At 59.3% G+C, this 23,241-nt stretch overlaps 1 protein-coding gene across 1 annotated transcript; it reads left to right on the forward strand.

Moving 5' to 3' along the window:
- The first annotated feature begins 5,665 nt into the window (after positions 1 to 5,665).
- On the forward strand, positions 5,666 to 22,569 carry LOC308611144 (WD repeat-containing protein 5-like). The gene is made up of 14 exons (XM_081260039.1): positions 5,666 to 5,756; positions 7,539 to 7,715; positions 8,391 to 8,499; positions 8,707 to 8,780; positions 9,431 to 9,520; positions 9,717 to 9,806; positions 9,940 to 10,023; positions 13,636 to 13,691; positions 17,701 to 17,747; positions 19,882 to 19,957; positions 20,581 to 20,614; positions 20,878 to 20,952; positions 21,403 to 21,490; positions 22,455 to 22,569. Exons 2-14 carry the CDS (start codon positions 7,635 to 7,637, stop codon positions 22,553 to 22,555), a joined length of 1,005 nt encoding a protein of 334 aa, XP_081116165.1. The 5' UTR covers positions 5,666 to 5,756; positions 7,539 to 7,634; the 3' UTR covers positions 22,556 to 22,569.
- The last annotated feature ends 672 nt before the right edge of the window (positions 22,570 to 23,241 follow it).

Raw genomic sequence — 23,241 nt, forward strand, 5'->3', positions numbered from 1 at the left:
GGGAATTCTCAGGGAGCCGTGGGAAACCCAGAAAGGCGGACGTTGGGTCTGCGCGGCTCCCGCGCGCCCTTCCGCGGCCCTGGGGTGCTCTCCAGCACCCGGGCGAGGGGCGCGCCCGGGTTGGCATGCTCGCTCGCCCACACGAAGGTCACCCTTTCCCTGGGTTACGCGTCCCATCGAGAATGTTCCCAACTTGTGATCCAGTCAGGCTCCTGGATCTTATCCCACAGAAACAATTTGCAGACGTGAAACCCTGGCACCGGCCCAAGCGTGCAGCCCGGGGCTCACCGCGGCCGTGGGAAGGGGATGGAGAGCGCTGCGCGGGGTGACGTGGGAAAAGCCCGCGACAGGCGCTGAGCAGGAAGGGTGACTGCAGGACGGCTGTGATTACAGTTACGTGGAAACCGTATCTGCGCACGGAAAACGGCGGGCGGGCGGCTGGTGGCGCGCGCAGGAGACTCAAGGCCGAGGGCGGGGTCAAGCCCCAGCTCTGCCGTTCGCTTTGCCCTTGGGACCCTCTGCACCTCCATTTTCCCTATCTGTGAACCTCAGAATAACTTTACCACCACGTTTGGGGTTTAAGGGGACCGTGTTTACAATCCTCAGGCCAGGAGGACTCAGAAAGGCACACATTAGGGGCTCAGGAAGGGCATCTGCAGTGGGTTTTATAACAGGGACAAATGGAAATAGTTTGACAGGACCGGGAAACACCTGTGGGAGACCAGCAGCCAAATTCACATCCCTTAAAAAGGGCCCCATAAGCCGCTGCTGCACAATCCACACCGGCTCCCCCTCCCCCCACCCCCGCCAACCCGGGGGAAAAAAAACTCTAAAGCCTTGGAAAAATATCCCCTGGCTTTTTGGGCCTCTGATTTCCATCTTGCCTGTCACAGGAGCTGTTTCTTTTCTCGCTGCTGGGACCCTCACTAACCAGGGGTAGTTCACCCAGGCCGAGGCGGGGAGGGGCATTTGCAGACCATTTGCAGACCGGAACAGGTGGGGCCTGGCTTTGGAAGTGGGAGCCGCGTTCCGCGGATTCCTGCCGGGCGCTCCGCCCAGCCTGGCTCCGGGCCAGACCGGTGCCCGCAGCACCCAGCTCCACCTGGAGAGGGCCCACCCAGAGGCACCCAGGCCTGGACCCAGGCGGAGGCTCGAGGCAGAGGGGTTTCGTGGTGGGGATTTTCCAACAAGTGAGGGTAGGATTAAATCCAACTGGAAGTGAAATCTAACATTCCAGGATTCATTCATCTGGAGGGTCTAGCCCCTACTGTGTCCCCTCCCAGCAGGCATCTCAGCCCAGACGGGCCACCCCTGCTCCTATGAGCCCACAGGAGTGATGGAAGTGGAGGTGGCTTCAGGTGACTGTCCCCGCTTCCCTGAGACGGAGGGGCTGCCGGGGATGAGAGCTTTCAGTTCTGAAACAGGACAGTGCCAGGCAAACGGGATGGTCAGTCTCCCTGGGGAGAGCAACCTACAGGGTTGACCTCAGGGAGGGTGGCCCCAGGAGGGGAAGCCATGCAGGGGTGCTTCCTCGCCAGTGGGAGGGGGAAGGGAGACAAGGAAGGATACGTGGGGCTGGGGGCTACACTGGGCAAAGGCCACGGAAGGAGGGAGGCTGACATCAGGAGAGACCTTGTCAATGTCAAAAGCTGGTATGCTTGCTGTCTAAGCTGCTCTTCCTGTACCCAGGAAAGTGAGGCCAGGGGAGGAAGAGAAGGAGGGTGGCACAGTTAGGACTAGAAGTGGCTTTCTGGGCACCAGGGTTGAGAGCTGCGGGCCGTTGGGCCCCAGGGGTCGAGGGGCAACTGCCTATCCTGATGGACTGTGGGGAGGTGTGGGGAAAGGGCGAGCAGAGATCAGGGAGGGAAAAGGGGAACAGAGTCTCCCAAACCAGCCGCCCTGGCGTAGTTACCAGGGGAAGAGGAGTTTTAACACAAAACCCCACTGACCTTGGCTGGCAGGAGCCTTGGGGTCTCCAGGTAGCGTCAGCAGCTCCCTGGATATGTGGCCCAGCAGAGGTAGCCCCTCCAGTCAGGAAATCTTGGTGAGCAGTGCCTGGAGGTCCTGGGTCCTGAGCGTCTTCCACGACCCTCCCCCATCAACTGCCATGGAATCCAGAGCTCTGGGCCTGGCCATTAAAGGGCCAGCGTTGCCCACCCAGCGTCCTGCCCGCTGTGGGGAGCATCACAGCCTTCCTGCCACGTCTGCCGCATCATCTGTTCCTGTCACCTCCTGGCAAGCCCCGATCGAGTGCTGTCCCTGATGAAATATTTATCACTAGGTGACAAAATATGGTTTTTCAAAAGCTTCAAGTCCTATAAGAAGGTGATGTTCTCCATTTCAGCTCTGCCACTTCCGTAGACCCCTGCTGACTGCTCCCGTTGACACAGGTTGCTCCTTTGCTGTTCATCCATCCATCCATCCACCCACCATCCACCCTACCATCCACCATGCAGGCATCTATCCATCCATCTGTCCATGTATCCATCCACCCACCATCCATCCATCCACCCGTCCATCCGAAAAGCACCACTGAGTGTGTATTGTGTAGTATGGTGGTTGCGAGTGCAGCCTCTGCCTTGCCAGCCCTGAATTCCATGGTTGCGCCTACTGCCTATGGGTCCTTGGGAAGCTTCTCAGCCTCTCTTATTCTCAACCTCAGTTTCCTCACTGTGAAAAGGAATAAAGGCACTTACTTCACAGGCTTGCTGTGAAGGTGAAGGTGCAGGCAGGTAACATATGTAACAAACTTTTACTAAAGAATAAAGCACGCAGGTGCTTCTCCTCTCATCCTGGGCCACCTGCCCAGAGTGCTGTGACGAGGACCCCGACGCGGCTCAGCCAGGAGACACTGAACAAGGAATTACGATGAAAGAAGAAAGTGTTTCTGCTGAGGACGAGCTGGGAGCCGTGAAAATGTAGCCAGGAAGACTCGCCAGGTTTGGGGCTCGGGGGAGGAAGCCCAAGTGGATGGACGTTGGCTGTCGGTGGGAAGGGTGCCCTGACAGCAGGAGAGCCTGGTGGAGGGACCTGGGTGAGTCCAGAGGGTGCCCAGACATGCTCGGGTTGTCTGGTTGATGGGACAGCCTGGAGATATGTTGTATTTATAGAAATCGTTCACGGAAACAGGTTCATTTGCCAATTAGCTCCCGCTGGCCAAAGCAGTTATAAATGTTCTAAAAAACAAACCTCCAAGATGTTTTCTCCTTCTCTAGTTTGTACTCTCCCTTCCATTTCCACTTGTGATTTTTCTGAGCCTGACCGCATTTGGGGAGGGTTATAAAAGGATTTAAAACTTAAGACAATAAACAAATCACCTGCTTTTGTTAAAATGCTTTACTTGCTGTGTTATTTGGTTTCAGGATTTTAGCTATGACCGCAAAAACACTCAACAGATTTAGAAGATTTTCTCATTTTAACTGGAAGGCTCTATCTCCTGGGGGGTGGGGGGGAGGAAGCCAAGACCAATTTACCTGGGAGCCTGGTTTGAGTTGAGTTCCAGGGTCAGGAAGTACTTCCGATTTGGGGCTGGGATCCGGGGTGCACAGTTTGGGGGTGGCATTAGGCTACAGGGGGAGGCCAGTCTGGTAAACCCCGCCAGCAGAGACTGAGTTTGGACCCCAGGGCAATGGGAAGCCGGCTCTGAGTCGTAAACTGGGGAGTGACAGATTAGACCTGGGGTTTTATAAGTTCTTCTGACAGTGCTTCGGGGAGGTTTGGAAGAGGCCAGCTGGGAGGTGGGACTGGGGTAGGGATGGAGGGAGGGAAGAGGATGGCTATAAGAGCTGTCTGAGAGCTGAGGGAGGGGTCTACGTAATGGGCTCTGTTTCTGGCCCAGGCAGCCAGGTGGATGCAGATGCCCTTCTTCATCCGGAGCTGATTTTGTCACCTTTGGTAGTCAAGGCCTCATGCTCCAGGGCACCTGGCCCCAGATGACTAGGGCTGCCGGGCACAGAGATCCATATCCGGCCAGGCGGGGCCAGACTGGGACTTGGCTTCCCCCGCATCCTTCTTGGGAGGGGCATCCAGCCGGCTTCTCAATCGTGGCTCCTGTATCTATGACAACCACACAACTCATTTTCCCTGGGCATTTCCATTTAAAATGCTCTGTCCTTTTGTTTGCACGGGTTCCCGTGTCATATCTGGTGTTCCCATTTTTAGTTGGGAAATAAGAGACTGAATGTTATTCTACCCACGGGCCTGAATGGGGCTGCGGAGAACATCCACGACTCTAAGACCTTTGTGGGTAGCAGAAGTAGGGCAGTGGGGTGAGAATGCGCAGGCTTTGGGGCCAGAACGCCGGCTGCGGGTTCTCGTGCCCCTGAGCCCTCCTCTCCGGGCCTCCCCTTGCCCACTTGTAACTGGAGGTGGTGACGCAGCTCCCAGAGCCCGGGTTCTGAACCTTCTGGAGCTCAGGTTCTTCGCTTCAAACTTGGAAGGTAAGGGCCTCTGTACGGGGGTGTCCCGAGATTAATGGAGACGCCACGCGGAGACACCGCCGGGGCCGGTCGGACGCTCTGGACGCGGTAGCCGCCGCTCCCCAGCGTGCGCGACGACGGAGGAACGTGACCGCACAGGTGCCCCAGCCCAGGAGAAACGTTAGGGCCCCGCCATCCCCGCGAATCTCGGGGGCGGGGTGCTCTCTCCTCCCTGGGCGCTGCTGCAGAGCGAGAGGGGCACATGAGCATTTCCTGTATGTATCGTCTTCCTACTTCCGTTTTCAGAAAGTGCAGGAGAAGGGCTGGAACCGGCCACCTTTGGAGTTAACGCCCGTAAGCCGGAGGCACGGGCAGCACACTGTCCCTTTAAGGCGTTGAGCCAGGCCGAAGCGTTCTGCTCCTCTCCGCTCCCCGTAGCTGCCTTCCGAGAGGCCGGCTTTGTGCGTTTGCCCCGCCCCGCGCGCGAGCATGCGCACTGTTGTTCCCCCCCCGCACTGCCTAGTTGAGCTCGGCCCGGCTCCCGCCCAGGCGGCGGACGACGCGAAGCCTTGGGCGCCCGCCCCCATCCCCCAGCCGCCCGGCAGGTAAGTGGGGACCGCCCGGCCGGCAGGCACGCCCCGGGGGCGCGGGACCGGGGCCGACGCTGGCTCCCCCCGCGCTGCCCGCCGCCGCACGTGTTCCGGCGGGCCCGGCCCGGCGCCGGTTCAGCCCCGCCGGGCCTCCCGGCGCAGAAGCCCCGCGCCCGCTGCCTCGCCTCCGGGCGCCCGCTCTAAGCCCCTCCTCCCCACCGAGCGACCGGGCCCCGGCGGCCCCCTCCCCTGACCCGAACCAGCCCCAAACGGACCCGCACGGACCGCCGAGTCCCGGGGACCCCCGGCTTCTCCCGCCCCCAGAGGTCAGGTGACAAGCCCCCGGCCCCGGGACTGTGACTTCCTCCTGCAGCCGCCGTGCGTCCCCCCTTTGTCTCCAGAGAAAGACCCCTGAGCCGCCGAGCTTGGATGTGGCGCGCTGTCTGCTCGTCTCTGCTGCAGAGGCGCCCTCACCCTAACCTGCTGCTCACCCCCAGCCGGAGGCAGCCAGGCCGCATCTCCCCCCGCGCGAGCCCGGGGCCCAAGGGGTGCGGGGCTGCCGGCATGAAGGGAGAGACCACCACGCTCTTGCCCTGGAGTCTCAGAGCCCTTCCAGTCTGGCCTGCGAGAGCCATTTTGGGGGATGTGGAAGATGCTCCCCGGTAGCCTCCTCACCCTGTTTCTACCCGCCCAGGTCCGCTGTCGACACTGCCTCTGAGGTTGGCCGGGCCCCGTAGGAGGCGGAGAGGTAAGCCAGAACGCCCGCGTGTCTGAGAACCCAGGTGGGGTACGGAGAGCCGGGTTCCCTCGCTCTCAGTGGGCCTCGTTACCGCCCGTCTTCCCACACCCAGGGGCCCAGTCTCTGGGGTGGAGCCTAGTAATATGCATTTTACCGGCAGCCCGGGAGAGCTTCTCTCCGAAGCTCTCCGAAGAAGTTCGGAAGCTTAGCCTTGGGTGGTGTGGCTCACCTAGGTGCCGAGAGGGAGTAGGTAGCAAGTGATCTGGAGGCGGCTCCGAACGTTGAGTCGAGAAGTTGTATTTCTAAAAGTTTGCTGAATTTTTGTGTTGATGTTTTTTGTGTTAATGTTTTGCTGGCCGAAGTGTTGGGTAGGGGTTGAGCTGGGAGGGGTTGGGCACCTTTCCTGTAAGACCACCGTTTGCGGGAGTCACACCACACCTCCTGGTGGGTCTTGATTTTTACTCTAGAAGGAGCTGCTCAGGCCTCTGGGCTGCCCTTTCCACGCCAGATGGAGCCTCTTCAGTTCCCACTGGTGTTTAGGTTGGACGGGCCCCGGGCTTCCCTCCTCTCAGCCCTAGTTGTGGTCTGCCTTTCTCAGATGCTAGGTTCTGTGAAACAGACCATCCAGCTCTCGTCCTTGGCTCCTTTCCCCCCACCTGTCCAGCCCCCCCAGGGGAGGGCAGCACTTGGGTTAATTGGCACGGCCTGCCTGCGCTAAAGATAATCACCAGGTAGGCAGCGTTTCCTGAGCACCAGCTTTTTGCTAGGACTTTGCCCCACCGGCAGCTTTCTTGACCTGCCCCTCCCCTCCCCGCCCCTACTGCTTGGGCTTTGAGTGCTGCCGGGTCCACTCCTGGGCCGGGATCCTCGCTGCAGGTAACCAGCTGTGGCCTCATGGGGTTGTCTGCACAGCTGTGTTGCATTGTGATTTCGCTCCCCTGCTCTTGGATGAAGAGTTTAGGATGTGCTCTTTTTGATGGCTTCTGTTCGGCCTTGGTGCGACAAGGAGCCCGTGCAAGCTTCCAGTTTTAAGCGCCGAGCTAGAATTTACCAGGTGTGACCGCATTGGGTTAACGGTGGTGCCCAGCTTCTGGGGGGTGGCTGGCCGGTGATGCTTGCCGGCTGCCTTGGCTTCTCTGGAAAGGCGCCGTCCCTTGTTTCAGAGTCACCTGGCGACTCGGCTCCCGTCTGTGCTTTCCGGCTGCGTCTTGTCGTTGCTTCACCAGGGACGGAGAGCCTCCCGGCTGTTAGCGTTTTGGAAGCAGCCTTGTGTCTGCAGCCTACACGCGGCGACCTTGGAGTCCCGGGAGGTGTGGACCACTGGGGCCTGCTCTTGCGTGTTCAAACGTGGCTGTTAGCGCTTTTGCATCACTTGGGATGCATTTAAGGATTTGGATGAGTTCCCAAACTTCTGCACCCTGTAGCTCGGTCTCCTGTAATTTGGCGTGTTTGTTTCCTGACAAGAAGTCTTTGATTTGTTTTTTTTTTAAAAAATGTATCAAGGGCTCCTTGAAGAGAATTACGTTTTGTCTGCCTGGACTGTGCTGCATTTCAGACATGTGGGTAACAAAATAGGAAGCACCCCTGAAGGTGGGTCTTGGACTCTGATCACAGAAGGGACGAGAGCAGCACAGTACCTGCAAAGGACTAGCGAGGAGTTACGTGCAGAGGATGCTTAATTTGGAACGGCACCTGCTGCAGAGCTCAGTGAGGTGGTCAGATTTTTAAAACTCTTTTTCCTGGAAATTAATTTTTGAAGTGTGGTTTATTGGCCTCGGTCCCCCACTGTAGGTTTGGATTAGCAGACAGCCCTTGCCACTGTGCGTCCTCCACTCGGAGCTGTGAACGCTCTACCTGCGTCGCCCTGCCTTGGTGGGCTGCAGAGCCATGGCAACCGAGGAGAAGAAGCCCGAGGCTGAGGCCGCCCGAGCACAGCCCACCCCGTCGTCATCGGCCACGCAGAGCAAGGCACGTCCCTGAGGGCTCCTGGGCACGAAGGCTGGGAGACCCTCGGAAATATTTCAAGCCCGGAACTCTGTTCCCTCCACACACACACTTAAATATTGCCAGTTTTTACTCCAAACTACATTCCCAGCCAGTCCAATGCTGACTGTGGGCCGTGTCGGGGATTCCCAACCTGTCACCTGGGGAGGGGGCTTCACCAGCAGTACACATCCTTGGTCTTGATCGTAAGAGTCTGTGTGGGACCCGGGAAACGCCTCTTGTTCAGCACCTTGCCCCTGGCCTGCACAGTTTCCTGCGGAGGGCGGTGTGCAGACCCCTCCTGTAGACCGCAGGTGGGCCTCTCACCAAGGGCACAGGCCTTCAGGTGTGCGTTGGGGAGCCTGACCTCAGGTGGATGGGCTGCCAAAACAGGGCTGGGGCTGCCGGAGGTTCCAGCTGCACTGCCGGGACTGCCTGGAGGGCGGCCTGGGTGACGGGGCTTCAGGAGAGGCAGGGCTTGTGAGGGGCACTCGAAGCCCGGGTTTAGGCAGGTGCACCCCGGTGGACGAGGGCTCTGGGAAGCGCCGTCACAGGGTAGGTGTGAGCGTGACATTCGGCCTGGGCGCCAGCTCCACGCCGGCGATCGGTGGGTTTGGACAGTGGTGGTTACTTTTCGCTGACGTGTCCTCTCTTTAACAGCCCACACCTGTGAAACCGAACTACGCTCTGAAGTTCACCCTGGCCGGGCACACGAAAGCCGTGTCCTCTGTGAAGTTCAGCCCGAACGGGGAGTGGCTGGCGAGTTCGTGTAAGTGCCCCTGGGGCTTCCCTGCCTGTCCCCTTGACGTGCCCGTGCCGGTTGTGACTCTGAAGGGACGGGCCCAGGCCAGGGGGGAGGCCTGGGGGTGGGTGCCGAGGACCGCGGCTCCCTATGGGAGGCCTGTGTTGCGGGCAGCCCAGATTTTGGCCCCTGGATGACTGGAGACCTCGGTTGCTTTTCATTCCTTTCTTTCAGCTGCAGATAAACTCATTAAGATTTGGGGAGCATACGACGGGAAATTTGAGAAAACCATCTTGGGTCACAAGCTGGTAGGTCTCAACCCTGGGCCGAAGTTGCTGCTGGACGTGGGTTGGGGCCCATCTCCCGGGCTTATCAGGTTAAGATTGAACCTCCCTGCCCCCAATTTTTGGGATAGTTACTTGCCTCTTGGTTTTTTTAAAAATTAGTTAATTAATTTTTGGCTGCGTTGGGTTTTCACTGCCGTGAAGGGGCTTTCTCTAGTTGCGGCAAGCGGGAGCTGCTCTTCGTTGCGGTGCGCAGGCTTATTGCAGTGGCTTCTCTTGTTGTGGAGCCCGGGCTCTAGGCACTCGGGCTTCAGTAGTTGTGGCGCGCAGGCTCAGCTGCTCCGCGGCATGTGGGATCTTCCCGGACCAGGGTTCGAGCCCGTGTCGCCTGCATTGGCAGGCGGATTCTCAGCCACTGCACCACCAGGGAAGCCCGCCTCTTGTTTTTCAAGCAGATCGTTTTGACCTCCCCAGATGAGTTTCTGCCCAACTGTGAGGCCTGGCAGAGCCACGGAGTACAGGCTTCTGGGCCCGGCCTGCGGGTTCAGTCTATATGGTCAGCACGAACTAGAGGGAGTGACTTGCTTAGTTATGTTCAGTTGGACGTTGAGGATTTGACTTTTGCTGGCTAATCCCATTTTGCTCAGATAGTGACCGTGTGTTTCCTCCCCCAGGGAATATCTGATGTGGCCTGGTCCTCAGATTCTAACCTCCTTGTTTCTGCCTCAGATGACAAAACCCTGAAGATATGGGACGTGAGCTCGGTAAGCCGCACGGGCCCCTCCTTGGGAAGCGTGTGCGTTTGGGGAAGGGGCTTGGGGTGGGACTGCGTCTGGGGAGCAGCCGTGCTTGTTGTCAGAGGGGCTTTACAGCTGTGGCGGGTCAGGTGCTGATGGGTTTAGCCGATATTTGAAGAAATAACTACTGGGAATGACTTAGTCTCACAATACTTCCTCTCAGGGAAAGTGTCTGGAAACCCTGAAGGGACACAGCAATTACGTCTTTTGCTGTAACTTCAACCCCCAGTCCAACCTCATCGTCTCGGGCTCTGTGAGTTTGGGGCCTCCCCAGGGGCGGGGGTGAGCGGGGGGCCGTCCTGGGTTGCTCTGGGGGCTCGGGGGACAGCGAGTCTGTCACCTCCGTCCCCCCGGAGAACCACTGCCACCTGCCCCTCTGTCTCCAGTTTGACGAAAGCGTGAGGATATGGGACGTGAAGACGGGGAAGTGCCTCAAGACCTTGCCCGCGCACTCGGACCCCGTCTCAGCTGTGAGTCCCCCCCGCCCAGCCAGTTCGCGTCGCTCGCCCGACAGCAGGGCCATGAGCGGAGACTGGGCTCAGGGTCCCGTGCCTATGGGAGGCGGGGCGGGGAGGCGTCCCTGCACGGAGGCTTACAGAACAGGCGGGGGCAGCGTGGGTGTCGCGTGGAGCCACCTTTGGGTGGGTGGGCAGAGGGCCCTGGGGTCCGGGTGGCCCAGTCATGGGTGAGGCGGTGGGAAGGTGGGACCCCGCGAGCGTGCTGCACGCGCGGTCCAAGGCTGCCGCCAGTGCGCAGGATGAACAGGCAGGGGTTAAACTACATGCGTGTCATAAACGGCTCCATTTACAAACGGCCAAAGTATTTCTTTGTCAGCAAAGAGCCCGAAGTGGTTCCTTAGCCAAGTTTGCCTTTTGAAAAGTGGAAGGGGTCACGTATAAACAGCTTGTTCGCTGTTACTGAGCAGATGGTCCTCCTCAGGTTCTAGAATTGTGGAGGTGAGTGACTTTAAGTGGCTTCAGCCTTGGAAGGCCTTTGTCCAGCGGAGGCCGTGGGCAGAGTCCTGACCCCTTGGGGGACACGTAACGTGTGCTGGTCGAAGCTGCCTGGCGCAGTGCTGGCCCTGTGTCACGGCCGGTGCCTGCGGCTGCGGGGAAGGCGCCCTTGCCGTCTGGGCTCCGGGCCCTCCTGAGCCTGTGCCGTCGCCCCTCTGTCCTCCACGCTGGGGGCCCGGTCTGAGCCGAGCTGGCTTCCAGACATGCCGCAAATGGGCACGTGTGAAGTAACCAGGAGACACAAGGAGTGAGGGCCGTGAGTTGAAAGAGTTCTGTCTGTGTTGCAGTGGTCAGGGATGGGGCTCTGATCGCAAACGATGGTAGGATTTTTAAAGTCTTTGCTTCTTACAAAAGTGACGTGTGCTTATTTTAAAAAAGGCAAGAGGCAACGTAGCGCATAGCAAATCAGAGTCTCCTGAGCTCCCATCCTCAGAGGCAACTGCGCGCAGCTGGCAGCTACCGTCTGGGTGTTTTGGTTTTTTAAGTGCGTGTTTCCCAGCCCACCCCCTCTCGTTGGATGGCGGTGGTGCTACAAGACAGCGGCATCCTGTTCCAGCTTGTGCACTGCGGAAAGGTCTCGGGCACCTTCCGGCTCTGTGCCTGCAGGTGCTTGACATTCTCTGTCATCCCCCCGTGGATGCTGGCTTGTGACTTGCACTTTATGGAGAGAAGTGCAGTGCACGTCTGTTGAACAGCCTTGCACGCTTGTGCCACAGCGTTTGCGGGCAGGTGTTGGGGGAGCACCGGGTCTGCGAGTGGTCAGCCTTTGCGAGGCCAGTCCTGGATCAGAGCCCTCGGGGTGTGTGGGCTTCCTGCGGTCTTCCGCCCCCTTGAGTCCAGCTGCTGACCCCTGCCTGCACTCCCCCGTGTCAGTGCTTTCCTGAAGTCCCTGCTGTGCCCTTCATCCATCCCGCCCCCTCTCCGCAGCTGCTGGCCTCTGCATTTGCCTCACTTGCCCACTCTCTCCCTCCTCGGTGCGCCTGTAGGTGTCACCTCCAGAGAGCTCAGCGGCTGTCCGTCTGAGTCGAGACTTGGCGTCCCCACTGGGGTCTGTCTCGCCCCCCGCTTCCTTCTGGGTGGCACTGACTTCCTGGCCATCTTGCCCCTCACACCTGCACGCTGGTGTGCCGGCGGTGCTGTCTGGACGTGGCTGGAACAGAGCAGAGCGTGGCCCTGGTGGGGCAGGCTTTGGGGCCCCATGTCAGCTCGTCATCACCCAGCGAAGGGGCTTTGATCAGATCATAGTTTGCAGGTTCAGAGGGATGAGTGTGATGAGATCCGCTGCTGTGAGTTTTAGGGAAACCGGCTTTGGGAGGTTGACAAGCACGTGGCTCAGGTTGGGGGGGGGCGCCGTGAGCACCGCCGGGGGCGTAGGATGAGGACAGTGACAGCGGCTCTTCACGGGCCACGCCAGCCACGCGGAGGCTGCCAGCCACACAGGTAGCACCGCAGGCTGAGACATGCAGGAGTGGGCAGTATGTAAGCTTCCAGCTTCTGAAGGTCCAGTGTAAGGGAAAGAACGTACAGTGTCTCGTTTATAACTTTAGCACCGGTTACGTGTTGAAGTAGCATTTCAGGTATATTGGGTTAAGTAGAAACCTGTCAGGTTTGTTTCACCTGTTAACTTCCCTACTGCAGTGGCTAAGAAGTTTAGATGGCACACGTGGCTCCATCACGGGCCCCTCGACAGTCTGGACAGTGGTTCTCCAAGCGTGGTCCCCAGACTAGCCTCTGTTGGGACTGTGCAAGACATGTAGATTCTCGGGGCCCAGCGCTGGGCTTTGACAAGCCCTCCAGGTGCTTCTGCTACACGTGGGTTTGTCCCCTGGGGACACCTGGCACCGTCTGGAGACATTTATGTTGTCAACAACCAGATGGTACTGACATGTCGTGAGTCAAGGGCGGGGGAGCTGCTACACAGGACAGCCCATAGCAACGGAGCATGTGAACCGTGTGTCAGTGGTGTGAGGACCAGACGCTGGTCTGAACTGTGGTGGCAGGCGGGCGGCCCCAGCCCCGTCCCCGAGAGGTTGACCTGGGGCGCGACCCCCCATGGGACAGGCATCACACGTAGCAGGAAAGAGGGCATTCCAGTGGGGAGCGGGGGTGTCGTAAAAAGGCTTTTCCTGCCGAGGACTCGAATGAAAACGACGGGAATTTATGATGAAATGTCACTTCGGACGTTGCGACTCCTTCTGTATACACTGAGATTCAGCTGGAAAAAAGAAAGAGGACAAACCCAATGGCAAACCACTTAGGAGGAAGGGACCGCTCACGTTGCCATTTCTTTATCAGAAGGTGTATCTCGCCTGTCTCTGTGGTGGGCAGTTAGGCATTCAGATAAAATAACTGGTGTGGACATATCACAGGTCGGCTTCTGGGCCCGGCACCTGATCTGGACATCGCACCTCTTCCCAGGCACAGAGTTTGGAGCAGCCTGGATCTTGTTCCTGCCCCGTCTGCAGAGCTCGAGTGTCCCAGGGGTTGGTGTCCGGGCCCTCGGAGCAGTAACCTGGCCGTCTTGTGGTTCTGGGGGTGCTCAGCTGGCAGGGTTATGCGGGTGGGAAAGCTCCGGAGTTTCTGAATAAGTGGGCATCCTTCTCCTGACTCTTCTGCTTTGTTCGATGGAAGTCGGGGAAGCCCTGGTCCTCCTGCCCCCACGGCCGTGTGGGTCCACAGACACGCTCTGGGCAGTGGGGCCTCTCCACGGAGCCAGCAGGTCTGGGTCGGTCGAGTCTGTTACTCTTCAGTGGTGCGTCTTGTAGTAAGTGATTTAAATACTAAAGACGTGTTTCAGGGTTGGTTTGCTTTCTGTGGTTCAGTCTTCCATCGTGAAACAGACTGACGGTTACTTGAGACACCAGGTAAAAATGACCATTTTATCCACATTGCTTGTGGTCTACGTTAGAATCCTTGGGAAATCAGAACTTAAAGCTCACTCAGAATGCAGCAGGGTGTGTGTCCCTTTGTCGGGGGCCGGTGAACGGAAGGCCGTCCAGGTGAGGCGCAGTCTGTGTTGATGCTCTGAAAGTAAGTTTCTTTTCCCCCCTCCCGCTCCTTCATCCTCAGGTTCATTTTAATCGTGATGGATCCTTGATAGTTTCAAGTAGCTACGATGGTCTCTGGTAAGTGAAAGAGCTTTACTTCGTTGAGTCAGCAAGCATTTAACGGCCTCCCCTTGCACCGTTGTGCCTCTGGGCGTCCAGCGGAAGCCTCTGCCTCGAGGGGCTTGGGCAGGCGGGGTGGCGGTGAGCATGGCCGGGAGAGCGGGCTCCTGTCAGCAGCGAGGCCCCAGCCAGAGACGCGGGGAGGCACTGCCGTCCTGGACGTGGCTCCCCGTGGACCCCGAAGGGTGCGCCTCCCAAGCTCGTGGCGCTGGTGGGGAGGTGGAAGAAAGGTGTGCTGCCGTGAACGTCCGAGAGTGTCCCGTCGGGGCCGTCAGGGTCCTGAACAGGTGTATGAAAACAGGTCCCGTCACGGAGGGTGAGGAGGAAGGGTGGAGGGGGCACCGTCTCCTGCAGAACATCCAGTCTAAGCGGATCACGCTCGTGGCCTTGGCGCTGCTAGTGTAAGTGCCTTCTGGATTCTTTAAGAGACACGAGGGAAGATGCGGAAATAAACGTTTTAAATTTAACTGGGCACACGTGGGTATAAAGCATTAGGTATCTGGGCTTGGAAGGTTGCGTGTCACAGCTCACCTGGTTACCGGGGAGGGGACCCTGGGGAGGGGATGGGGCGGCAGCAGCCACCGGCCAGACCGATGGCCCGAGAAGGACTTCCCAGCTACGCGGGAGAAAGACAGTGTGGCTAGAAATTTGTCTACATTTAGTGAAAATAAAATAGAGAAACTCGAGTAACATAAGTGATAACGTGTAAAAATACCGTGGAAGAAACGGAGCTCAGGGTACTTGCTGGGTGCTACCGTGGCGGGGCTGCCTGAACACCCTCAAGAAAGGCTGTCAGGTTTGGGTTAAAAGCCCTTCTGACTCTTGTTGTTTTCAAGAAACACACCTAAGACGAAGTGATGAGTCAAGGCTCGGAAAAGAAGCGTGGGCAAGTGGGGTTGGGCAGATGGGAAGCAGAGACAAGAGTATCAGCCAGGGAGACGGTGACGGAAACGAACCACCGGGTAGAGTTGACGGGAAGGCTGAGAAAGCTCAGGCACCAGGCCCCATGGCAGCCCAAAGCTGCCTTGGAGAAACTGGAAATATAGGGAGCTGAAACGTTGGTGAATGAGTTCAACGTGCCGCTTTGACTTTGACAGCAGGGGGCTTGGGACTCAGCAGGGCTGCACGATGCCACAGGCTGTGTATTTGCTACCTGAGAGGAGTAAAGTGTGTCCTGTAAACAGAAGTGCTAGTTTTCCTAAGCGTGTGGCACATTCTCAGAATTCCTTGTGGACCGCCTCTAAAAGGTTTCTAAAGAAATCAGGGGAAAGAAAAGCATGCCAAAAAAAAGTAAGAGGAGAGGAAAGTTGTAAAGTTAAAAGGTGGAGAAAGGGGAAAATGACAGGAGAATTTACATAAGCTGTATTCTTAATAAGGCCAATGAAGTGGTCAGCCTTTATAAACCTAAGTAAGGAAAAAGAGCAGAAAAGGGCAAGACTCAATTAGAGGGGATGGGGATTCCCTGGCGGTCCAGTGGTGAGGACTCCGCGCTTCCACTGCCGTGGCCCGGGTTCAATCCCTGGTTGGGAAGCTGATAACCAAGGCGCGAGGCGTGGCCAAAAAATAAAAAAATAAAAAGGGGGTGGAAAAGAGCAGTTTCGGGGGGATGAGGGACGAGCAGGAGGATGCCTGGCCCACCTCTGAGCAGGATGTTTAGACGGGGATTAATTCATACTTCCTAAATTGAGGAAGGGAGTCACCATGGCAGAGATTGGAAAAAGTGATTAAAGGTCTGAAAACTATATGGGTCCTATGATTTTACACTGGAATTGAGTTAAATAACAGAAACTTCTAAGGCTGTTGGAACTGGACCACAGGACAGGATGGGGAGCCCCCTGGTTCATTTCTGGGTCCAGCATGACCTAACTCGCCAGCTTGCTTGCTAGTCCAAAAATGACAGCCACGGAGGACACCTCACTAGTGAATCTTGAGGCCACACAACCCCCAGGACAATGTTACAGACTGAGTCCACAGTGTGTGGAAAAATAGTATTTCGTGACCAAGTGGGGTTTTTGAGTCATGAGACGATTGTAGTAATGTACCAACCAATAGGAAATTGAAAATCTAATAACTATACCAAGAAATTGGAGGCAAAGATCCATATAATTTTCTTACCGGTATAAGTCAGGTAGGCACCTGATAAAATCCAGCAGCCATTCCTAATAAAAACTCTAGCAAAATACGCCAGTATCACAGACCGTTTAACAGAAACTTAATAATCATGTTTATAGTAAGTGGTAACGTGCTAAATCCATTTCTGCTGAAATCGGGCAGAAGTCATGCCCATCTCCTTTAGCATTTGGTGCTATTTGGAATTTCTAGCTAACGTGATAAGAAGATAAAGTCATTGTGTGAAAACTGGATAGAGACTTATCTCTTTGTAGGTGGTACATTTGTATGTTTTTTGTTTTGTTTTGTTTTGTTTTTTTGCGGTAGCGGGCCTCTCACTGCCGAGACCTCTCCCGTTGCGGAGCACAGGCTCCGGATGCGCAGGCTCAGCGGTCGTGGCTCACGGGCCCAGCCGCTCCGCGACATGTGGGATCTTCCCGGACCAGGGCACGAACCCGTGTCCCCTGCATCGGCAGGCGGACTCTCAACCACTGCGCCACCAGGGAAGCCCGGGATGTTTTTTAAAACTTAAAAGTCACGTGTTAGTACTTTTACAAATAGGGACTCATTTAAGCCTCATAACCGTCCTGTGACTCGGGTACTGGATGGTCGCCATCCCCGATCCTCGGTTGGGAAGCTGAGGCAGGGATAAGCCCCTGCCCGCCATCCCCCAGCTGGTCAGCGACAGAGCCAGGGTCTGGAGCACACCTCGGGCTCTGGAACCCAGGCTCTGAGCCACCAAGCCTGCTAGTTACAAAACGGACAAGCATTTGGTGAGGTCACTGTTTGCAATTGACAGTTTTTCGCTATCCTGGGAGCTGCCAGTTAGTGGATGAGAACAAGTTCCCCCCATAAGAGTCACAAAAGCATTGGGGGTACTTAGAATATGATTAACAAGAGAGCAAGGCCTGTATGCAGGAAATGGTGAAATGTAACTAGAGGGACACAAAGCAAAGAGGGAGGGACGGGACCAGGCACGTCCTCATCCTGGCGGTGGGGAACACCCGTCTCCTGGGCTGATACGTTGTAAGTGGTTCGATTGAGAACCCCTCCAACTAGATAAAATTAATTTAAAATTCTTAGAGAAGCATAAACTGAGTTCTCTGCCAGTAGAATTAAGAAAACAAACAGTGAGTGGGGGAGTGCTGTTTCTGGGTGTTAAAACCCGAGACACCGTTACTGCGTCCCCCAGGGCGGGATTGGCTCCGAAGGGCCGCAGGTGGGACAGTGAACACTTGGGTGATAACCCCTGCGTTCCCGTCACCTGTAAAACCCGCGTGCCCTCGACCCAACGCCCGCCCCCATCGCTGGGCATCTGTGCTCCAGAAGTGTCCGCGTGAATACACCGCCACGGTTCCCAAAACAGGGCGTTGTGTTGGCAGAAATCACAGAAACACTGAGATTGCAGCGACGGGATGCCTGGTGCATCCCGTTGGGGAATGGTGGCTCTTTGAGTGGGTTCTCTTGCTCCTGAATAGAGGACGTCCAGAAAAGTGCCTCCGATATCCCGTTTTTATAAAAAACACTCTGCCCCAGGGGCCGTGTGCTTGGCGTGTTTGCGCGTGGAGAGCCCTGCAGGGACGCAGGTCGGGCTGTTGGCCTCGCAGCCGTGGGTGTACAGGGAGGGCCCGGCGTTCCCTTCTGGGCCGTCCCGCCTGTCGCCGAGCACGCTCTCCGCTCTCCGGCAAGAGCACACGCGTGCACTCTGCACGTGCCGCGCCCATTCTGGTCCCCAGGACTCAAGGGAGTGGTTGTGAACGATGACTGGAAAAACGAGATAGGACTGCCTGTGGATTGGTCCTGAAACGTCTGCATTGAGAGCCGCCTGTAGTCACCTGCTGTGCCCGTTGCTTTGCAGCCGGATCTGGGACACCGCCTCGGGCCAGTGCCTGAAGACACTGATCGGTGAGTACTGCCGCCGCCTGCCTGCAGGGGGGCCGTGTCCCCAGGGACAGTCTGCCGCGCGTTGGCTGTGACAGCTTCTCCCATGCTTCCTGCCCTCTGTCTGTGGTTCTCCGGAAGCCTCCCTTTCTCCCCGCTGGACCTGCTCCCTCTGGGAGGGCTCCTTCTCTCCTGACCGGTTCCATCTCCCATCCGCTCCTTCCTGATTGGCTCTGCCTTCTGGCCTGGCGTGGCGCTGCCCAGCGGTGTCCTCTGAAGGACCCGCGAGACCCTCGGACTCCCCCCGTGCTCAGCAGACCCTTGTCTTCTTGTCTTCCTCCCAGGCCTGGGGACCCTCCGCTTGGGTCATTCCTTGAGCAGATGGGGTCGAGCCCCTGCTCTCCGTGAGCCCTGTCTGCTGGGGGTGCAGAGGTGGGGGGGGAAGTGGGCAAGGGGCCCCGAGGTGTCTGCACATGGGGCTGGGCTGTGCCTTGGGGAGGAGGGGAGGGCGGCAGGGAGTGGAGGGACAGCGTGGTCTGGGCGGCAGCTGGTGCTGCTGGGCGTGTGGCCAGAGGATGGCCTTGGGCCTGGGAAGGTGATGGGAGAGATGGAGCCCTGGAGGGGTCCCGTCACTGACTGGGGGGAAGGTCTTTGCAGTGTTGAGTTGAGCAGGCAGGGTCGCCGGGGCGGTGCGCTTACCTGAGCCTCCTGTCCCCGGCTGTCCTGGGAACAAGCGTGGCTGTGAGAGTGCACCGGGGCCACCGTGACAGGACACCGTGGCTGCACGGCTTCAATAGCACAGACCCGTCCCCACCTCCTGCTCTGACAGGGATGCCAGTCAGACTGGCTTGGGCGCTCCCCCGCCCCCCGCCTTATTTTAACTTAGCCCACCTCCAGGGCGCTGTCTCCGAGGTGCCGGGCTAGGGCTTCAGCAGGAGAACTGGGGAGGGACATAGTGGTCTCTGTGGTTTTCTTGCTCTGCGAGGGGGGCCACCCTTCTGACGTGCGTCCTTCCCCCCCACCGCGGCATCTCCCCGTGTCTGTCGCGCTGTCTTCCCCCCCGAGGCCTGGGCGGCCACCTCTGCCCAGCAGGAAGTGTCCTCGTGCCCAGGCGGCCGAGCGCGGGCAGTCCCTGCAGCCGCCCCACAGCTGGGCGGGAAGCCGAGGCCAGAGAGGTTGACAGCCGGCAGCAGCGAGCGGTCTGGGGCCGGGCCGGGAGGGGTGGTGGTGAGCGGAGTCCCGTCCTGTTTCTAACCTCGGGTCTAGGGTGTTAGAACCTCGGGCGTTGACGGGCCAGCCCCGCGGTGCTTCACTGTCGGAGCCTGATTAGACCTCTGGGCACTGCCTCCCGTCGTCCGAGCTGGGGGGGTGCGGCCTTCCGTGTGGCCCCGCGGCCGGGTGGCCCTCACCGGCCTCTCGTGGGCGTTTTCAGTGGCTGGGACCAGCCGGAGGGAGCAGAGGCCGCCGGTGCGCGGGGGGCAGGCCTGGGCCTCCCGGGGTGGTGACGCGCGTGCCGCTCCCCGCCTGGTGCTCGGGACACGTGGCCACGCCGGCCCCCCACCAGGGCACGCGCCCAGGGCTCTCCTCGCTCAGGCTGGGACACACGCCTCCCGAGGAGGCGTGGGACCGTCACGGAGCCCCAGCGCCTCCTGGGTGCGTGCTCTCGTGCCAGCAGCCGAGAGGGTGGCAGGGCCTCTGACCCGCCTTCCCAGGGCCACTCCAGGGCGTGCGCTCTGACCCCAAGTGTCGGGAGCAAGGGTGCACTGTGACGTCACCAGGGTGCTTTCCAGGGAGAAATTACGCGCCTTCCACTATAACCATGCAACCGGAGAGCGCCCGCCCGAGCCCCTGTGTTCTCAGGGGGATAGTTTCTCGGTTTAGCTGGGTGTTTGCAAGCTCTCTCCTGTGAGGAAGGCGATCCCGAGGCCGACTGGCCGCAGGGCCTTCGCTCCTGAAGTCCTAGTGTCACGGGGTCACTGGGAGAACCGGCTCTCACACTGGCACGAGCAGCGGGTGAGGGAGGTGGCTGGCCCTGGGGGACGCCCGCGAGGGGCGGTGTCGGCACAGGTGGCGGTGGCCTCTCCGGGTGGCGGTGAGGGAGCCCCCCTTCCCGGCAGAGCCAGTGCCCCGCTGGCAGCCATCTCTGTGCTCCGTGCAGACGATGACAACCCTCCCGTGTCGTTTGTGAAGTTTTCTCCGAACGGCAAGTACATCCTGGCCGCGACCTTGGACAAGTAAGTGCTTCCGTCCCCGGCGCGGCGTGAGTGGCCAGGCCGCCGCCCCCCAGGGCCAGATGCCAGCGTGGAAGGCGATTCATCCCGCTGGGGCTGGGCTCCGGACTTGGGTGCCACGCTGCGAGGGCCCGTCTGTGCGGGGGCTGGATCTCAGGTTGTTGGCTCCGTGGTCACCGTGGCCCGTCCTGTCTGAGGCGGTGGCGGGCACGGTGGCCTCGAGGTGCTCCCCGGTCTGCCCGGGCACCCTGCTTCTCCCCCGACAAGCTTCCGGGCAGATGTCCCCGGCCGCCGGGCGCCCTCCTGGGAGGTGGTTGGCGCTCTGCCTCCTGTGCCCCGCGGGCTGCCCTCAGGTGGGCTTGCAGGGTCGGCCCCCACGGGAGAAGGAAGGACTGCCCTAGCCGGGGCTTCTCCTGTCCCTTTCTGGTGGCAGCGAGGACCCCTTACCGGCTTAGGGACACTGAGTAGCTTCCTTTAGAAAAGTGTCTTTGACCCACAAATGCCTGGAGGTACCACACTCTGCTCGGGTGTCCTCACGGTCCCTGGACGCCGTGCGGGGCACCTGCACCCGGAGGGGGTGGGGCGGCCGTGGGGGAGCGCACTGACCCTCCCCCTCTGCCTTGCAGCACGCTGAAGCTCTGGGACTACAGCAAAGGCAAGGTGAGCGGTGGGCGTGGGCTCGCGGAGGGGTCGTGCGGGGTCCTGGGCTGTGGCCAGAGGGGCCCAGAAAGCAACTCTGTCGCTATGGTTTGGTGCACGTTGCCTGACGACTCAGGTTAAAGCCTGACCTGGGCGGGTTGTGCGGTGGGGGTCACGGTGCTCTTCAGAGCCGTCCAGTCGGCTGTAAGATGCCTGGACGGGGGCAGCACCTGGGATGCATGCAGGGCGGTCGTGACTGAGCAGACGTCCCCTGGCCGTTTCAGTGCCTGAAGACGTACACGGGCCACAAGAATGAGAAGTACTGCATATTTGCTAATTTCTCTGTCACTGGAGGGAAGGTAAGTCGTCTCCCAGCTCAGGAGCTGCTCCGCCCCCTTCGTGAGACGGGCCTTGTGCTCTCACCCACAGAACAAATAGGAATTTCCTGTTTTTTAACCAAAACGAAGTCACGCCACACAAAGTGCTGGTGACTCTCACTTGTTTCGGGGTGTCCTGTCCCGGCTGCTGGGGGCCCACAGGCTCAGTTGTCACACTGAGGCCTCCTGGAAGTCGGTCCCCGGTGGGTTCTCGTCCCTCGTGGGTGGCCCTCGCCAACCCTCAGGCTCAGACTGAGGAGCTGCCGGGGACGAGCAGCCGAGCCGTGAGTGACGGCAAATGTCCAACATGGCGATGGGGGGAGGGCGGGGGCTCTGGGCCCGCACGGGGGCGGGTGTGCCGGGGGGTGCAGGGCACTGTCCATCCACGTGTGCGCCCTGACCCCGCGTTCTCCCCCCCTCGTCTGCGACCAGTGGATTGTGTCGGGCTCAGAGGACAACCTGGTCTACATCTGGAACCTGCAGACCAAGGAGATCGTACAGAAGCTTCAGGGCCACACAGGTGAGCTCGGCATGTGTGCCGCCGCCCTCCTGCACCTGGTGCCCTGGGAAACCCGACCCAGCGCGTGTGGGCACCTTGGGCTGCCTGCTCCGCCTCCTCTCCTCGCCTGCGGGTGACTGGGGGACGCTGCCCGTTTTGGGGCTGCTTTCGGGGGGGTGGTCTGGTCCTGGCTCCCGCAGGCTGAGGCCACATCCCAAGGCCACAGCCTTTAACCTCTTCTTCCTATCGGCCGGGCTGCCCGGCCCCACAGCCCACGCGGGCACTGTGGCCTGTCCCGTGTGGAGGTGAGGCGTGGAAGTGGGGCGGGGAGCAGGGACGCCCGCCGTCCCCCTGGCTGCTCCGGCTCCTCCGGGGCTCTTCCCCCGTGCTCAGTGGAGAGTGGTGTTGAGCCCTTTGAGAATCAGATCGGAGTGACACCCTCTTCCCTAAGAAGGCAGCTCCGCCTGGGAGCAGGGCCTGACCCTGGAGGCCGGCACCGGCCTTCGGCCTCCATCGTTGGCCTGTTAACTTCTGCTCCTCTGCTGTGCGGGCAGGACGCTCAGAGGCTCATTTGAAGCCACTCAGGCCAGAGGGAAAATTCTGGGGTTCATTTTATTTAAAAGCTACAAACACATTAACCTGATGGACCCCAAGAGGCAGGCAGCTCGCGGGATCTGCCGTCCCCGCCCTGGTGGACTCGCAGAGTTGGCCCCTCGGGGCATCCTGTGGCCCAGCGCTGTGGAGGGGGGCAGCCCCGGGCTCTGGTCCAGGTGCAGAGGGTGCAGTGTTGACACCGTGAGACCGACAGCGGCCCCCCAGCTGTGCCCCTGGCCCGTGTGGCGCCCCAGCCTCCGGGCTGGGTTCTGGGCTGGGTGCCCCGCTGTCTTCCTGCTCGGGCCCTGGGCTCTCAGTGCACCACGGGCGGGGCCCTGTGGGGAGGGGCCGGGTCCAAGGAATGAACTGGTTGTCGCCGTCCCGTTTCCAGATGTTGTCATCTCGACGGCCTGTCACCCGACCGAGAACATCATCGCTTCGGCCGCCCTGGAGAACGACAAGACGATCAAGCTCTGGAAGAGTGACTGCTAGGCCCGCCGTGCGGAGGGACTGTCAGGAAGCCCACCTGGGTTGGCGAGAGTGCAGCTCTCGGAGGGGCTCCTGTGGTCCAGGCCCAGGGCCCGGAGGGGCCTGGGCCTGAGCCGCCTCTGAAGACGACTTGGCTGGGGCGTGTCTCCCACTGGAGGGTTCTAGAAGTTGCTGGTGAAGTTTCTCGCCAATTCCTCTCTCACCGTTGGGGAAGAGTTCCTAGTCTGTTTTGTGTTCAAAGAGAGTCAACAGAAATTAATTTTTTATTACAAAAAGGTGAAGTTCAATTTACCACGAGTTGTGTGTTCTTCCAGTAACTGTCCTGTACTGTTTATGCGATTTTATGACCCAGTGCCAGTGCTGTGACCATGGCTGTGTTGCCACCACGGCTTCTGGCCGCCAGCCTGGCCCGCCCGAACTCGGGGGTTGCCCCTGTCAGTGCTCAGCAGATGCTCTGGAGACACTGTCCCACCTGTAGCAGTAGCCACGTGTCTTGAGTCTTTCTGGGAAGCGCAGAGCGGTGTGCACTGATGACCGCGTAAAAGCCTTCTGTGTTTTGGGGTTGTTGCCCCTGTGCTGTTGGCGTGGCGACCACACTCAGGGCTTCCGTTTGTCCCACAGGTGGTCACACTACAGGCAGCCCCTCGGGCTGTAATGCAGGGAGGGTCGTGTGTGCGTGTGGCAGCCGA

The sequence above is a fragment of the Mesoplodon bidens genome, assembly GCF_964165515.1.
Source record: "Mesoplodon bidens genome assembly, contig: HAP1_SCAFFOLD_224, whole genome shotgun sequence".
NCBI classification, from domain to species: Eukaryota; Metazoa; Chordata; class Mammalia; order Artiodactyla; family Ziphiidae; genus Mesoplodon; species Mesoplodon bidens.

What these genes read in the sequence shown, in the direction of transcription:
- LOC308611144 (XM_081260039.1), top strand. Translation starts at nt 7,635, where the DNA reads ATGGCAACCGAGGAGAAGAAGCCCGAGGCTGAGGCCGCCCGAGCACAG. An exon ending in GTGCCTGAAGACACTGATCG is followed by an intron (nt 17,748 to 19,881) that starts GTGAGTACTGCC and finishes TGCTCCGTGCAG; the next exon opens with ACGATGACAACCCTCCCGTG. An exon ending in TCTCTGTCACTGGAGGGAAG is followed by an intron (nt 20,953 to 21,402) that starts GTAAGTCGTCTC and finishes GTCTGCGACCAG; the next exon opens with TGGATTGTGTCGGGCTCAGA.